This window comes from Balaenoptera acutorostrata, chromosome 10 (genome assembly GCF_949987535.1).
Source record: "Balaenoptera acutorostrata chromosome 10, mBalAcu1.1, whole genome shotgun sequence".
In the NCBI taxonomy this organism is placed as follows: Eukaryota; Metazoa; Chordata; class Mammalia; order Artiodactyla; family Balaenopteridae; genus Balaenoptera; species Balaenoptera acutorostrata.
In genome coordinates this window covers 52,406,353-52,424,162 of record NC_080073.1, presented here as the reverse complement: position 1 = coordinate 52,424,162, position 17,810 = coordinate 52,406,353, and the positions used below count along the sequence as shown (strand labels likewise).

The 17,810-nt window shown below is 42.3% G+C and overlaps 1 protein-coding gene across 1 annotated transcript in view; it reads right to left on the bottom strand.

Moving 5' to 3' along the window:
* The window catches only part of SUSD5 (sushi domain containing 5), a 46,106-nt gene extending 29,004 nt beyond the window's left edge, over positions 1-17,102 (bottom strand). The window contains exons 1-3 of the mRNA XM_007191565.3: positions 16,612-17,102; positions 5,410-5,587; positions 361-479 (exon numbers count right to left, since the gene is read on the bottom strand). Coding sequence (XP_007191627.3) covers positions 361-479; positions 5,410-5,587; positions 16,612-16,702 — 388 coding nt within the window. The 5' untranslated portion in view covers positions 16,703-17,102. The remainder of the gene's footprint in view (positions 1-360; positions 480-5,409; positions 5,588-16,611) is intronic.
* Between the last annotated feature and the right edge of the window lie 708 nt (positions 17,103-17,810).

The window sequence follows — 17,810 nt, the reverse complement described above, 5'->3', positions numbered from 1 at the left end:
GCCCTTAAACAATGACTGACAAGTTCAGTGGTATCAATACCCCTGTTTTCTCACCCCTGATCAGGAAACCCGTGGTGACCTGTGGTCACTGTCTCCAGAGATTCCCTGCAGGATTGAGCCAAAGTTACCCCCCCCCACCTCACAGCCACTGTGGACTTTGCTTAGTGCTGCACCATTGCCTTCCCCCTTCCTTTCCCTGTCCACTTCCCCACTGCCCTGTTGGCTTTTCTTTGGAAGTCTCCCTGATTCATGATGGTCAGTGAATCCTCATCTTAAGGTCAGTTTCTATAGAACACAACCTAAGAGGTCAACCCCCACGAGCACACCCTCCAAAACCTTTACAAAGGCTCTGGCACTGACCTTCATCCTTCATACACAGGGCATTGTATGTGCCACCAGGAACCGGGTTGCTTTCAATTCTCACATCGACAGCTCTCATGATTTGCTGTTCACCACTCCCCTTGCTACACATGGTTGTTCTAAAACAGACAAAGAAGACACTGGGTTAGGAGAACTAACCAAAACTGGGAAAGAATTCTTTTCTTCTGTCAGCGCTGAATCAGCAGAGATTTTCCTGATTCAGGAGTTTTGGCTGAAAGTATCAATATGATAAAGTATCAATACTCTCCCCAGAAGTCTAAAAGCAGGAAGTTATAGGTGGTGCTTGAGTTGAGGTCACGTATATCAATTCAAGATTCAGAGGCAATACATTCTTGATCTCTTCTAGTATATGCTTGGTTTTTATTTCATAAAATTCTCTTCTCTTTATTAGTTCTCTTCTTTTTGGGGTGTTTGTTTTGCTGTTATTTTCAGATTTCTTAAGATGGATCATTGGTTCATGAACCTTCAGCCTCTTTCCTTTTCTAACACAAGCATTTAATGCTTTACATTTTCCTCCAGGTATAGCACTAGTGGCATCCCATGAGTTTGAGTATGTTATATTTTAATATCATTCGTTTCTACATATATGTGAATTTCCATTATAATTTATTTTTGCCCCATGATTTATTTAAGGATATCTTTTGTAAACAGCAAATAGTAGAACTTTAAAAAATCCACCTGATGGTCCTTGTTTTCTAATCAGAGCATCACATCTGCTTAATTTAGTAACAGATCTCTTTGGATTTAAATCTGCCATATTTCTATTAGTTCTGCCCATTCTTCCTTTCTTCCTCTCTTTTCTTTTTCGTATTTTGATTGTTTGAATTCCTTTTTGGCAATCTCCTTTTCTTCTGTATTGGTTTGGAAGTTATATGTTCTTTTACTATTCTTTTAGTGGTTACCACAGAGGTTATAACACGCTTCCTTGACTTATTAAAATTTAATGTTACTTTTACTCTCTTTCCCAACAACCCAATTTAAAATACTATGTATTAGCATACTTAAAACACTTCCTGACCGATATACCATTTTTTAGTGTTTAGTATTACTGTTACTGCTTTATATAATTATAGCTCTTCCTCGACTTACAGCAGGGTTATATCTCCAAAAGCTCATTGTAAGTTGAAAATATGGTAAGTCAAAAATGCATATAACACACAAAACCTACTGAACATCAGAGCTTAGCCTAGCCTACCTTAAATGTGCTCAAAACACTTACTTTAGCCTACAGTTGGGTAAAATCATCTAACACAAAGTCTATTTTACAATAAAGCATTGAACATCTCATGTAATTTATTGAATGCTGTACTGAAAGTGAAAAAGCAGAATGGTTGTCTTGGTACAGAATGGTTATAAGTTTATCAGTTGTTTACTTTCATGATCCCATGGCTGACTGGGGGCTGCAGCTTACTTCCACTGCCCAGCGTCATGAGAGAGTATCAGACAGTATATCACTAGCCTGGGAAGAGATCAAAATTCACAATTTGAAGAACAGTTTCTGTTGCATGCATAATGTTTTTGCACCATCATAAAGTTAAAAAAAATTGTAAGTTGAACCACTGTAAGTCAGGGACCATCTGTACATAATTCCAATTCACCCCCATATTTACTTTTTCCACTCATCCCTTTTTGCATCTCTGGCCATCCACCTGCAATTATTTTCCTCCTGCCTGAAGAACACCCTTCAGTGTTTTTTTTTTTTTTTAGTGCAGATCATGTATGATGAATTCTCTCACCTTTTGTCTGTCTGAAAATTCTTTATTTTATCTTTATTCTTGGAAGATATTTTCACTGGGTATAGAATTCTAGGTTGGCAGTAATTTCCTTTCAGCACTTTGAAGGCCTCATTCAGTGGTCTTGGGGCTTTCACTGGCAGTTTATTGTTGTTCCTTTGAAGGTACTCTTTCTTTTTCTTATTATTACTTTTAATAGTTTTTCTTCATATTTGATTTTTACCAGTTTTACCATGTTGTTCCAAGTCGTGAAATTATTTTATGTATCCTACTTGGGCTTTGTAGGGCTTCTTGAATCTGTGTGTGGATGTTTTTCCACAGTTGTGGCTAAGTCCCATATTGCTTTTGCTTTGTCTTCTTTCTCTTCTCCTTTCAGAATTCCAATTACATGCATCTTCTTTGCCTTGTACTCTTTCTTCTATATTTTCATCCTTTCTTCTTCTGTTCTTTATTCTGGACATCTTCCTCTGAAATACCTTCCAGTTCATTAATTTTCTCTTTGACTCTTAAAATCAGCTGTTAGATCCATCCATTAAGTTCTTAATTTCAGCTACTGTATTTTTCATTTCTAGAGTTTTCATTTGGTTATTTTTATACTTTTCAGACTTCTGCCAAAATTCTCCTTTTTGTCTTTTGTATCTTTGAACATTTTAAAGAGTTCTTTTAAAGTTTGTATCTACCAGTGTTAACATCTAGAGTTTCTATTGGCTATTTTTATCTTGTTGCCTTGTCTCCTCACGTGACTGGTTATTTTATTTTGCTCGACAAATCCTATACTTGCTAAAATAGTTTGTGGAAATAAATTGTCTAGGATGATGTTATTTTCCTCCAGAGAAGATTTTTAAAATCAGTTCTGCTACCTATGTGGAACACTGGAACTCTAGTATCATCTCAATCCAAACTCATGGCTTCAGAGGATTTGAAGCTATGCTGCAGCTCCTTTGAGGGCCTGTGTACTTGTTCCAGTTTACTGTGACTCCTAGGGTACAGCCCTTCAGTGTTCCAACCCTAAGCAAAAGTATTCCCTTGGCCCCCACATACATAAAACCTGAATTCAAATCTCTATTCTCCTAGTCCTATGAGGCTATCTAAGTTGCTTCCCAGCTTTTCAGACATGCTTTATGAAATCTGTAAAAGCTCCCAGGAGACAAATAGCCCCAAATTCTAGATTCACCATTCTAGATCTCCATCTTCTAGATATATGTATATACTGAATATAAATTCATGGAGATACAGATCAGATCTATATGGCTACTATGCCATCAATTGCAAGATGCACCATGCATTTAATAATTAGTTTTTAGTGGGGAGGGGAGATGGCTGTGCAGGAAAGATGCACGGTGAAATGTACATACTAATGGTCAGATACTTCTTGGTTCCAGAGACATTAACATGGAAAACTATTTTAATATGTCATATAGTAAATATATCAAGTAAGTGTGTTTACTTTAAAGAAATAGCATCTAAGGGAATTCCCTGGTCGTTCAGTGGTTAGGACTCCGTGCTCTAACTACCGAGGGCTGGGGTTCCATCCCTGGTCAGGGAACTAAGATCCCATAAGCTGTGCGGTGCGGCCAACAACAACAACAAAATAGCATCTAAGCAAGTTAGAGATCCATTAACATGTCTTAACGCCTTACAGGAAACCCAGAGAGGATAAACCTTTACAGTGACTCAGTTTCAATTTGTAATGCCTGGGAGACCTAAGCCTGGCTCCAAGCTGGCTCTTTAGAATCTTTAGAATACCCTGGTTATCTGATATAACGATACTGACAGAGTTATGAAAAATATCCATACTTGACTATGTTATGGAAACATGCATACACGGGACATATTTTGTCTATTTAGGAACTTGGATGGGAAATATAAAGCAGAGAGAGCCATAGTTCCAGATTCACTGAAAAGCTTTGGAAGTAACCTCAGTTGTTCTCTTTATTCAATTGCTGCTTCACATGTGGCACCTTTGGAGATGTGAATCAGCATGGTTGCATGTGTTTTCTATGGCCATCTCCCAGCCAGACACCTTCTGGGTCATTATCAAGCAAAGTAGTTTTTGGAGGCCATTTGTTCTTTCACATTCCTGTGGCATGAAGGAAAACGTGGAATGGCTCCTGCCTTCTCTGTTTATGACTAATGGAGTAGTTAACAGCACTAATGGGATGTTTTCTCCTAGCTGGCCACAGAATTACTTCTCCACAAGGATTCCATGGGTCAGGAATTCAGATGGGGCACAATGGGAAAGGCTTGTCTCTGCTCTATAATGTCTGAGGCTGAGCTGGAAAGACTCACAGGCTGGCTAAGTCAATAGCTGGGGGCTAGAATCACCTGGAGGCGTCTGCACTCACATTTCTGGTAGTTAATGCTGGCTATTGGCTGGGACATCAGTTGGGGCTATTGGTGAGAGTACATACATAAGGCATTTCCACGTGGCCTGGGCTTCCTAGGACTTCTTAGGTAGCATCTCAAAAGTAAGTGTCCCCAGAAATCTGACCATGGGTTTTTCCGACCTACCCTCAGAAGTCACACAGTATCACTCCTGCTGTATTCTACTGGTCGAGGCAGTACTATGCTGTCCCTGATTCACAGGGAGAGGACATAAACCCCACTTCTCAATGGGAGTAATGTGAAAGAATTTGTGGCCATATTTTATTTTATTTTTAAAAATTTATTTAAATTTATCATTTTTTAAAATTGATCTGATGACTCTGAACTTTTATTTATTTTGCCGCGCCACAGGACATGCGGGATCTTAGTTCCCCGACCAGGGATTGAACCCGTGCCCCCTGCAGTGGAAGCACGGAGTCTTAACCACTGGACCGTGAGGGAAGCCCCTCGTGGTTATATTTTAAAACCTCCATACCATCTTCCTCTTCCCATGGACGCAGATGAATATCCACAGAGAAAAAGAGATAAAGAATATATATCAAATAGTTAAGAGTCATTACCTCTGAGGTGGGGAAGAAGAGAGAAACTCACTGTGCACTTTATATATATCTGTATTATTTGAAATTTTTACAAGCATTTTATTCTTTTGTAACTTGAAAGGAAATTCAGAATAACAAAGTAAAGAGGAAAAAACTGTGACAGAACTCCAGAAAAATGTTTTTAATTAACATTTTTGTTTTTATATTTTGTTTAACATTTTGTTTTTATATTTAACTCAAAACAAGAATATACTGGAAGCCACAGCCCATTGCACTCTGTCTATCCTGGCACCTCTATTGAACCCCGTATCAGCCCTGATGGCAAGGCGGGGTGAGTTGGCAGGAGAGCGCCCCCAGCTGGCCTGACTTACCCTAGGCTGCCGTCCGCCAGCCAGCCCGTGGTGCACACGGAGAAGGCACAGTCCTGCACCACCCTCCGCAGCTCATCCGCAGACACCAGGTGAGCGCCTCTGCTCTTGCAGGAAAGCCGAGCGGCCTCTAGTTCCAGGCCCTGAGAGCCATTCTGAGACTCCAGCACAAAGAGCTTCCCTGTGTGAGGACAAGCACGGACACAGGCTGACTCTAGGATCCATGGGAATTTAGTCTCAGCAAACTCACCCTCTGGCAGATGCCTATCAGAACTGTAGTTTCCCACTTGCCTAAAGATCTAAGTGTAGCAACTACCCCATTGCATTCGTCCCTGGACTGTGATGACAGTTACACTGGTGTTTTAATCTATTTTTACCTCTTAACTTAAAAAAAATTTAACCGCCTGTCCTGGCATGTTTATCTGGATAAGCCCTTCAAATCTTCCTTTTAAAAAGATGTTTAGCAGCATTATTTACCATTGCCAAGACATGCAAACATCCTCAGTGTCCATCAACAGACGAATGGATAAAGAAGATATGGTATACATATATATACAATGGAATACTACTCAGCCATTAAAAAAGCACAAAATTTTGCCATTTGCAGCAACATGGATAGACTTGGGAGGGCACTGTGCTAGGTGAAATAAGCCAGACAGAGAATTGATATCACATACATGGAATCTAAAAAGTACAACAAACTAGTGAATATAACAACAAAGAAGCAGACTCGCAGATATAAAGAACACACTAGTGGTTACTAGTGGGGGGAGAGAAAGGGGGAGGGGCAATATGGAGGTTGGGGGAGTGGGAGGTACAAACTATTGAGTGTAAGATAGGCTCAAGGATATATTGTATAACGCAGGGAATATAGCCAATATTTTGTAATACCTGTAAATTGAAGGTAACCTTTAAAATTGTATAAAAATAAAAAATTAAATAAAAATAAGTAAATAAAAAGGTTTTACAAACACCAAGTGCCAAGCCTCAGCGTCCTAGGTTCCCTTAGGTTGGGTCACTTGGTGTCCAAGACCCTGATTCAGCCTCAGCTCTGCCTTCCTCTGCTGCCCCAGCCCTGGGGTGACCACAGACAGCAGGTTGCTTCCCTTCTCTCTGTCCCATTGTCTTAGGACATTTTCAGGTCCTTCCTACAATGAGTGTGCTGCATTTCCCCCCACTGGCCAAGGCAGCAGCAGCCACGTCTGGTGCACCCTGGCTGCCGGCACCGCATCAGTCTATGGGCAGGTAGCAGGCCTCGAAAAATGTGCGGCAGACGGGTGGAACAGGACGTGAACTCAGGCAGAGGCGGGAGCTGAGTCTGAAAGCAAAGGACAGCTTTAGGCAAGAAAACCATGGTGCAGGAGGGAGCGCTGGGGTCCCCAGGAGCCTCGCGGAAGGACGAAGCAGTGCCTTGGGTGACCCTGTCAAGCTTAAAATAAAGGCAGGGGAGAAGAAACTCACTTAAAATGGCATACTTCACTTCCATCTGTCAGTAAAATTATCATAATAAATTGATTTTATTAGAATAAGAGACTTAACTGTCATCTACTGTAAAATTATTACAACAAATACAGTAACCTCTCCAGCTTTGGAACCAAAAGCTATAATAAAAAATGCAAAAACTTTTCACAATAAACATATCTGTAGGTGACTGGAGCTCCCTCAGATATGGTGCCAATGTGCAGTACACGACCTGAACAACTATACTTGATGGTCCTACCTGGAGAAGTAAGCATGCACCCCAAGACACTTTTGTATTAATAGCATTTGCCTATCTGGAAAAAAATGCTATGAAATTAAACAGAGATTTTGATGGTCAAGCCCCTGTGCAAGAGAGAGAAAAGTGAAAGCCCAGAGCTCACATGATGTAGGGAATCTGATAGCCCTCTCCTCCCCACTCTACCACTGTCACATGCACACATGAATCTGAGAGTCTGAAGGGTTAAAGTCTCAAGATAAGAGGGAACAAGAATAAAAAATATCCCCTCCCCTCATTCTCAAGAACTGTTGGATGAGCTGTCTTGGTGCTAGGAGGCCAAGTGCTAATCCTCATTTGGAATTGTAGTCCTAACAAAAATTTATGTCTAAGACACTTCAAGCCATGGATTTAGCTTAAAGTGGCCTGAGACTGACATTTATCCAGATGCCTGATAGGAAAAATTGTAACTAACTCCTCTCTGGAGAAAAAAAAACCCCTTCATTTTATGCTTCAGGAAATCCCATACAAATACTTATTCAAAGGCCATGCCCACGGAAGTAGAAAACAGTGAAGTGTACAAGGAAACAAGGCACCATGAGTGAGAAGCAACAGATACCACATGTAGCAGAAACTGACCTAAAAATAAGTCCAATACTGGTATTAACAGGCACAGATTATAGAACAGTGATGATTACTGTATTTAAAGAAATAAAAGACAAGTTTGAAAATATCTGCAAAGAATAGGAAATGATAAAAAGTGCTTAGTTGATCTGAAAAAGCACAAAATAGGACTTCTAGAAATTAAAAATACAATGATAAATTTAAAATGCAATAAATGTTTTTGGCTGCGTATCAGACACATTTAAACAAAGAACTTAACCTTGAAAAAGAAAGCAGAAGGTGACTTCCCTGGTGGTGCAGTGGTTAAGGCTCCATGCTCTCTATGCAGGGGGCCCGGGTACGATCACTGGTCAGGGAACTAGATCCCATGTGCATGCCGCAACTAAGAGTTCACATGCCACAACTAAGGAGCCTGCGTGCTGCAACTAAGGAGCTGGCAAGCCGCAACTTGTGAGCTTCAACTAAGGAGCCCGCGTGCCGCAACTAAGGAGCCCACCTGCTGCAACTAAGAAGCTGGCGAGCTGCAACTAAGGAGCCCACTTCCCGCAACTAAGACCCAGTGCAACCAAATAAATAAATAAATATTAAAAAAAAAAGAAATGAGAAGACATTATCCAAAATGTAGTAAAGAAACAAGAAAAGATGGAAAATATTAAGATAATAAAGAGACACGAAGGAAAGAATAAGGATCTTTTAAAAATTAATTAATTAATTATTGGCCACGTTGGGTCTTTGTTGCTGCGTGTGGGCGTTCTCTAGTTGTGGTGAGCGGGGGCTACTCTTTGTTGCAGTGCATGGGCTTCTCATTGCAGTAGCTTCTCTTGTTGTGGAGCACGGGCTCTAGGCGCACGGGTTTCAGTAGTTGTGGCACGTGGGCTCAGCAGTTGAGGCTCATGGGCTCTAGAGCACAGGCTCAGTAGTGTGGCGCATGGGCTTAGTTGCTCTGCAGCATATGGGATCTTCCCAGACAGGGCTCGAACCCGTGTCCCCTGCATTGGCAGGTGGATTCTTAACCACTGTGCCACCAGGGAAGTCCCAAGAATAAGGATTAACATATACTTTAATCAGAATTCCCAGAGAGGAGAGAAAAAAATGAGGTGGAAGTGATATCTGAAGACAAAATGCCTGTGAATTTTATAGAACTGATGAATATTCCAATACATAGATTGAATAAGTCCAACAACAAATCCCAATATGGAAAATATCTATAAGTATATATATACCAGTGATGCTGCAAAATGGTAAAGACAAAGAACATATTGTCAAAGCAGTTAGAGAGAAGGGACAGAATACTTTCAAAGTAGCAGCAGTTTGACTGCTGTCTTCTAAAACAATAGCAATGGAAGCAAGAATACAATTACTAGCAAAAAATAGCTGCAAATTTAGAATTCTATACTCGCTGAGAATATATTTCAACGAAAGAAGATGAAACAAATGTATTTTTTCAGATAAACCAAAATCAAGGTGGTTTGCCACCAGCAGATCCTCCTTGTAGGAAATAGTAAAAGAAGTATTTCAGACAGAAAGAAAATTATTTGAGAGGCAAGATGGAATGGAAAGGGGGAAAAAAATCAATACACAGTTAAATAAAAGTGAACATTGATTATATAAAATGGCACCCAACAGCAGCAGAATACACATTCTTCTCAAGTGCGCATGGAACATTCTTCGGGGTAGACCATATGCTAGGCAATAAAATAAGCCATAATAAATTTAAAAGGATTATAATTGTACAAAGTATTTTCTCTAATTACTATGGGGTAGAATTGGAAATTAATAACATAAATAAATTGGGAAATTCATAAATAAATAGAAATGAAACAAAGCACTTCTAAATAACTGATGAGACAAGGAGAAATCACAAAATTAGAAAATATTTTGAGATGAATGAAGGCAAAACATGCTAAACCTTATGGGATGCAGTTAATGCACTGCATAGAGGGGAATTTATAAATGCCCACATTAAGATAAGAAAAATTATCTCAAATAAAAATCCTATCATACCCGTCAGAATGGCCATCATCAAAAAATCTACAAACAGGGCTTCCCTGGTGGCGCAGTTGTTCAGAGTCTGCCTGCCAATGCAGGGGACACGGGTTCGTGCCCTGGTCTGGGAAGATCCCACATGCCACGGAGCAACTGGGCCCGTGAGCCACAACTACTGAGCCTGCGCGTCTGGAGCCAGTGCTCCGCAACAAGAGAGGCTGCGACAGTGAGAGGCCCACGCACAGCGATGAACAGTGGCCCCCGCTCGCCACAACTAGAGAAAGTTCTCGCACAGAAACAAAGACCCAACACAGCCAAATAAATAAATAAATAAATAAAAATTGGGGCTTCCCTGGTGGCGCAGTGGTTGAGAATCTGCCTGCTAATGCAGGGCACACGGGTTCGAGCCCTGGTCTGGGAAGATCCCACATGCCGCGGAGCAACTGGGCCCGTGAGCCACAACTACTGAGCCTGCGCGTCTGGAGCCTGTGCTCCGCAACAAGAGAGGCCGCGATAGTGAGAGGCCCGCGCACCACGATGAAGAGTGGCCCCCACTTGCCACAACTAGAGAAAGCCCTCGCACAGAAACGAAGACCCAACACAGCCATAAATAAATAAATAAAAATAATTTTAAATAAATAAAAATTTATTAAAAAAAAATCTACAAACAATAAATGCTGGAGAGGGTGTGGAGAAAAGGGAACCCTCATACACTGTTGGTGGGAATGTAAATTAATACAGCCACTATGGAGAACAGTATGGAGGTTCCTTAAAAAACTAAAAATAGAACTACCATACGACCCAGCAATCCCACTACTGGGCATATACCCTGAGAAAACCATAATTCAAAAAGAGTCATGTACCACAATGTTCATTGTAGCTCTCTTTACAATAGCCAGGACATGGAAGCAACCTAAGTGTCCATCGACAGATGAATGGATAAAGAAGATGTGGCACATATATACAATGGAATATTACTTAGCCATAGAAAGAAACAAAATTGAGTTATTTGTAGTGAGGTGGATGGACCTAGAGTCTGTCATACAGAGTGAACTAAGTCAGAAAGAGAAAAACAAATACCGTATGCTAACACATATATATGGAATCTAAAAAAATAAAAAAGGTCATGAAGAACCTAGGGGCAAGAAGGGAATAAAGACGCAGACCTACTAGAGAATGGACTTGAGGACACAGGGAGAGGGAAGGGTAAGCTGGGACGAAGTGAGAGAGTGGCATGGACATATACACACTACCAAATGTAAAATAGATAGCTAGTGGGAAGCAGTCGCATAGCACAGGGAGATCAGCTCGGTGCTTTGTGACCAGCTAGAAGGGTGGGAGGGAGGGAGATGCAAGAGGGAAGAGATATGGGGTTATATGTATATGTATAACTGATTCACTTTGTTATAAAGCAGAAACTAACACACCATTGTAAAGCAATTACACTCCAGTAAAATGTTAAAAAAAAAAATCCTAACCTGTTGGAAAACACTGGAAAAGAAGAGCAAACTAAACCCAAAGCAAGCAGAAGAAGGAAATAATAAGAATTAAAGCAAAAATTAATGAAATAGAAAAGGAAAAACAATAAAGAAAATCAGTTAAACCAAGAGTTGGTTTTTGGAAAGGTCAACAAAATTGACAAACGTTTAGCTAAAATGACCAAGAAAAAAAAAGAAAGAAGACTTGAATTACTCAAACAGGAATGAGAGGGCAGTTATTACTCCAACCTTATGGAAATACAAAGATTATAAAGGACTACTATAAGCAACTGTATGCCAGACTTCCCTGGCGGTCCAGTGGTTGGGACTCTGTGCTTCCCGTGCAGGGGACTCAGGTTCCATCCCTGGTTGGGGAACTAGGATTCCACATGCCGCACGGCATGGCCAAAAAAAACCCCCAAAAAACCAAAACAACTGTATGCCAAAAATTAGGCAACTCGTATGAAATGGAAAAATTCCTAAAAAGACACAAACTACTGAAATTGACTCAAGAAGAAATAGAAAATCTGAATAGATCTTTAACAAGTAAAGAGATTGAATTAGTAATTTAAAATTACCCACAAAGAAAAGTACACGTTCAGATGGCTTTACTGATGAATTCTACCAAATAGATAAAAAGAACTTGATATCAATTCTCTATAAACTCATCTGAAAAATAGAACAGGAGGGAACAACACCTCCCAGCTTTTTCTATGAGGCCACCATTGCCCTAATGCCAAAACCAGACAAAAGACACCGCAAGAAAAGAAAACTACAGGTCATTATCTCTTATGAATATAGACATAAAAGTCCTCAACAAAAATACTAGCAAACTAAATCCAGCAGCATAAAAAAAATATTATATACCGTGACCAAGTGGGATCTATCCCAGGAATACAAGGTTGGTTTATATCCCAAAATCAATTAATATAATACAACTTATCAATAGAATAAAGAACAAAAACTACATGATCATCTCAATAGATGCAGAAAGGCACTTGACAAAATTCAGTACCCTTTCATGATAAAAAAAACATTCAACAAACTAAGAAGGGAGGGGAATATCTTCAACCTGATAAAGAGCATCTACAAAAATCCCATAGCTAACATCACACTTGGTGGTGAAAGACTGAATACCTTCCCCTCAGGTCAAGGATGTCTGCTCTTGCCACTTCTATTCAACATTGTACTGGCAGTTCTCTCCAAGGCAATTAGGCAAGAAGATGAAACAAAAGGCATCCAGATTGGAAAGAAGTAAAACTATATTTGCAAATGACGTGATCTTGCATATAGAAAATCCTAAGAAATCCACTAAAAAAACTACTAGAACAGTTCAGCAGTAAGGTTGCAGTAAAACATTTTTACTTAAGTGACAAAAATCTGTGGAGAAATTAAGTAGGTCATCTCTTCTCATTGTAAAACTTTTCCCTAGGATTCCATTTACACACATGGTTTCAAAGGCCATCTTGACATGGATGACTCACATTTTTCTTTTCAGTCCAGACCCTTTCCATTCACCCCATCCTCCTCTCCACCCCCACCCTCTCTCACCCGGACAAGGGAAATAGCACCCTACATGGTCTCTCCACATCCAGTCTTGCCCTGGTGCCAGCCATTCTTCCTCCTCTCAGGGTGAGCTTCTCAAAACGCAAACCTGATCAGTCTCTCTTTTTTGGATTAAAACAAAACTTGGCCCCATATCAATTTCCCCAGCATCATCTCAGACTACTTCTACCTTGGACTCTGGGCTCCAGCCACTCTGTTTCTTAACACATGTCCCAATTTCTCTGCCACTCATAGTTTCTCTGTACATGTTATTCTCTATCCAGATCCTCTTTCTTCCCCCCTTTGCTTAGTTAATTCTTACTTATCTTTCAGATCCTTCTACGCCAAGTCAAAAATCTCCTAATATATGCCCTCATAATACCTCCGTCCTTTAATCTTATCACTTATCAAAATCGCAAGTTCATATTTCATTCATATAACTATCTGCTTAATGACTCTCTCCCCCATTGGATTTTAAGCTCCCTGATAGCAAGGACCTGTTTCTCCTCACCGTTCTATCCTCAACAGCAAGGACAGTACCTGGCATATGGTAGACACTCAAATTATCTGTTGAATTAATGAATCTTTTCCTGCAGTCTTGACCCAGACACAGTTAATTTGCATTCAGTTAATGTGAAGATTTTTCTGTTTCAAAAGTGTTTTAAAATTACAGTAGCAGGTCTCTTTTGTGTATAAGATACACATCTAATTAGTCCAATGTAAAAGTAAATGTTTTTCATTTGAGTTTGACTTATTTTTGAATAAGTCTATGGAATTTTTAATAACTCCAAATTCTCTCTCTTCAAATGTCTTAACACATCAGTTTAGCTGCACATTTCTTCTTCCTCCTTCCATCACTGTAGAACATAAATACCTAAATGTGAAAAGTGGTGGTAGTTAAGCATATATTTAGTAAAGAAAAGAATCCTTTCATAGGATTAGTTTAGGGAAGTATTGAAATAGGTTCTAATTCTTCAATGGCTCTATTATAAAAGTTGGAGCTCAGCAAATGGAGTTTCTTGAAAGCAAATTTACCTATAGTTCTCCATTGCGGAAGAAGGGAGAAGGAAAGAAGAAGGGAGAAACGGAGGCATTTCTGGCAAGTGTTAACAAGAAAATATGCCTGGTGCTGTTGTTACTTTCTCCTTATCCAGTGATATTTCTGTCTTAAATTTTCTATGACCCACATCAAGCCAGATAGGCACAAAATATTGATCCATATCCATCTGGCATTCCACTTAAGCAGTTATAATGGGGTGAAACTCTAAAGCCTCATGGGTTGCAGAGATATTTCTGTAAAAGGAATTAAAATTGGTACAACAGTATACATTGTTCAAAGGTTAATACTAGCTCCAATTTATTCTACTTGCATTCTTTAAAATCAGCTTAATTTTCATGACTCAATGTCAGGCCAAAAAGTACTACAGTAAAGAATTAACAGGGACTTCCCTGGTGGTGCAGTGGTTAAGAATCTGCCTGCCAATGTAGGGGACACGGGTTCGAGCCCTGGTCCGGGAAGATCCCACATGCCACGGAGTAACTAAGCCCGTGAGCCACAACTACTGAGCCCGCGCTCTAGAGCCTGCAAGCCACAACGAGCCACAACTACTGAGCCTGAGTGCCACAACTACTGAAGCCCGCACGCCTAGAGCCCAGTGCTCCGTGATAAAGAGAAGCCACTGCAATGAGAAGCCTGTGCACCTCAACGATGAAGTAGCCCCCGCTAGCCCCAACTAGAGAAAGCCCTCGCGCAGCAACGAAGACCCAATGCAACAAAAAAATAAATAAATGAATAAAAATTAAAAAAAAAAAGAATTAACAGTGGATTGGCTGCTAATAGGTATGGGATTTCTTTTTGGGTGATGAAAATTTTCAGAAATGAGAGAGTGGTGATGTTTGATGACTGTACTAAAAACACTTGGATCATGCATTTTAAAATGGTAAATTTTACATGAATTTTATCTCAAAAATTAACAGTGATGACTAGGAGCCTTTAAAGTTGACAGTGTTTCCCCCTCTAACACTCTCTCTGAGCATATGGAGAAATAAGACAGTCATCCTTAATTAGGAGCAAAGAGTTCTACAAGCTGGCACTTAGGACAAAGAGAACCCAAAATTCTAAGATACTATCTGGAGTTTTTTTCTTTGCTTTCTCCTTTCCCTAACCACCATGCTTCTTTTTGTCAAATGTTCTCTCTGCACCCAATATTGTTTGCTAAATAGCGATGACATTTTAAAATATACAAAGCATCTTAAATCAGCTGAGGGTTTTTCTCCTTCATCAATCTAATTTGTTCCAAGCTTGGATATACTAGTAACCCCTCATGGATGTGAGAACATGCTAGCTTCTTTTCTTTTAGATCCTTCTGCACCGAGTCAACGGGGTTTTGTTCCAAAATCAAAACACAACTGAATTAGCTTTTTGAAACTGAACTGATCTAAGGCTGTGATCCTGCTAAGTTTAGGGAAGTATTGAAAGCTGAATTCAGGTTGAAAAAACAAACAAAGGGGCTTCCCTGGTGGCGCAGTGGTTGAGAGTCTGCCTGCCAATGCAGGGGACACGGGTTCGAGCCCTGGTCTGGGAGGATCCTGCATGCCGCGGAGCGACTGGGCCCGTGAGCCACAATTGCTGAGCCTGCGCGTCTGGAGCCTGTGCTCCGCAGCGAGAGGCCGCGATGGTGAGAGGCCCGCGCACCGCGATGAGGAGTGGCCCCCGCTTGCCACAACTGGAGAAAGCCCTCGCACAGAAACGAAGACCCAACACAGCCATAAATAAATAAATAAACAATTAAAAAAAATTAAAAACAAACAAACAAACAAAAAGATGGGTCAGTTCTCAGAACCCACAAAAATCTGGTCCTTACCTATTTCCTCTAGCTTTTCTAAAATGTTTTTTATTTTTATTATATTTTAAATGTATTTATTTCATTTATTTATATTTGGCTGTGTTGGGTCTTCGTTGCTGTGCGTGAGCTTTCTCTAGTTGCTGTGAGCGGGGGCTACCGGGCTACTCTTCGTTGTGGTGTGCAGGCTTCTCATTGCGGTGGCTTCTCTTTGTCACAGAGCACTGGGCTCTAGGCACACGGGCTTCAGTAGTTGTGGCACGCGGGCTCAGTAGTTGTGGCCTGCGGGCTCTAGAACGCAGGCTCAATAGCTGTGGTATACGGACTTCGTTGCTCCGCAACATGTGGGATCTTCCTGGACTGGGGCTCAAACCCGTGTCCCCTGCATTGGCAGGCTGATTCTTAACCACTGCGCCACCAGGGAAGCCCTCTCTAGCTTCTTGTCGAAGGAGAGCCTCACCTTGAACTTTCCGCTCCAGCCACTCTATCATTTATCCCATTTCCCCTGCGACTCACAGGACCTTTGCACGTGCTATTTCCTCTCCCCAAGACCCTCTCCTCTCTCTTTTGCCTAGCTGATTTCCACTCATCTTTCAGATCTTCCCGGACCAAGCCAAAACGCCAAGGGAGTCTTCTAATCACTGGCCTTGCCATTCGGAGCACATTTAATAGACGTGGGAAATTATGTCTCTGCAGAGGAGGTTCCAGGGCACCCTAGACGTGATTTCATTTGAAAGACCTTTCAAGGAGATCTTGGAAAGCTAGAGGCGGGCCTGCAGGACCAAAGCACAGGCTTTCTCTTGTGCATTAAGGAGTGGTTCAGGGGCCCTGTGGGGGCGTTTGGGCGCGCGGGGACTCGGTGAGCTGCAAGAGGGAGGCGGGGTCGCAGGACAGCTGCGCTCCTTGTTTCCTCCCAGGCTGGTCGTGTTCCGGGCTCGTCTGACGGGACAACCCCGGCGAGCTTCACTTTCCCCACCAAGAACCCACGCGCCACCCCGGCCCGCCGCCTCGCGGGCACTCCCCGGACACTCACCCTCCGCCCGCACGGAGAGCCCCGGCAGGCCGAGCAGGAGCAGCGCCGCCGCCCAGAGCCGGGTGCGGGAGCCGGGTCCCTTGGCAGCCATGGTCCGGGCGTCCGTGGGCGGGTAGCTGGAGCGCGGGCTCTGGCTGCGCGGCAATCGGGGGTGTCCGCGCCACTGCGCCGCGCACGCCGCTCGGCTCCGCGTGCTGTGCTCTGTTCGCGCGTCGCAGGCTTCGCGCCCGGCGCGCAGACAGGGAGGAGTGCGGGGAGCCAGGGAGGCTTCGGATGCCAGATCCGCAGCGCTGGGGCCCCGAACTCCCAGGGGGTCCAGTACTCGGCGCCGGGGAGGCGGCTGTAGCCGGGCTCCGCCTTCGTGCTGGGCACCTGGAGGCCTCGGTGCCAAAAGAGGCTGCGCCGAACGAACGGCGAGCTCCCTGGGCGCCTCCGGGGCAGTGGGGAAGGGCGCGTGGAGGCGGGGAGAGCGGAGAGCCCGCTGCAGGGAACCCCCGCCTGCCTGGGGACCCTCTGCGAAAGGGTGACGCAGTCTGAGAGGCCAACCCACCCCACACACCCCCGCCCCGGGAGGACCGTGAAAAAACTGATGCCTAACTCTGTACTCTGCCTCTTGACTTTGCAGCTGGCGTCCTTCTGTAGAGGAAGAACATTTTTACGAAAAAGAAAGCTCTAACTTGCCAACCTCACTCTGAGGAGTGAAACGCACGGAATAGCGAGACTCCCCTTCCCTAAAAGGCCTGACAATCATTCACGTGTGAGTGTAAATTAATTTACTTAACTATTCATCTTGCAACAGCTAGCTGGTAACCTGAGGAGTGAGAATTCACATGTCTGGGCTGGAGGGGACCTTTGAAAGCCTGATTATTGCTGAGAATGAAGGGGAGGGGGCAGAAGGCACCTGCAGGAACTGCGCATTGATTCCTTCAGGAGCTGTGCCTACTATCGCTTTTAGAATAGTCAATTGGATATTACTACGGAATCCTAATGAAATTTTAAAGTTTGTCTTTATTCAGACCTGTCCTGCCCTGTCCTAATTTGGGGAGATAGCATGCTCTAAAGGTTTATTTGGTACAACTGCTTTAGAGAACTGTTTGGCTGTTTCATATAAAGTTAAAATACACCTCCTCGAAGACACAGAATTCCACTCCTGGGTGTATATCCAAAAGAAATGAAAACATATGTGCACAAAAAGATTT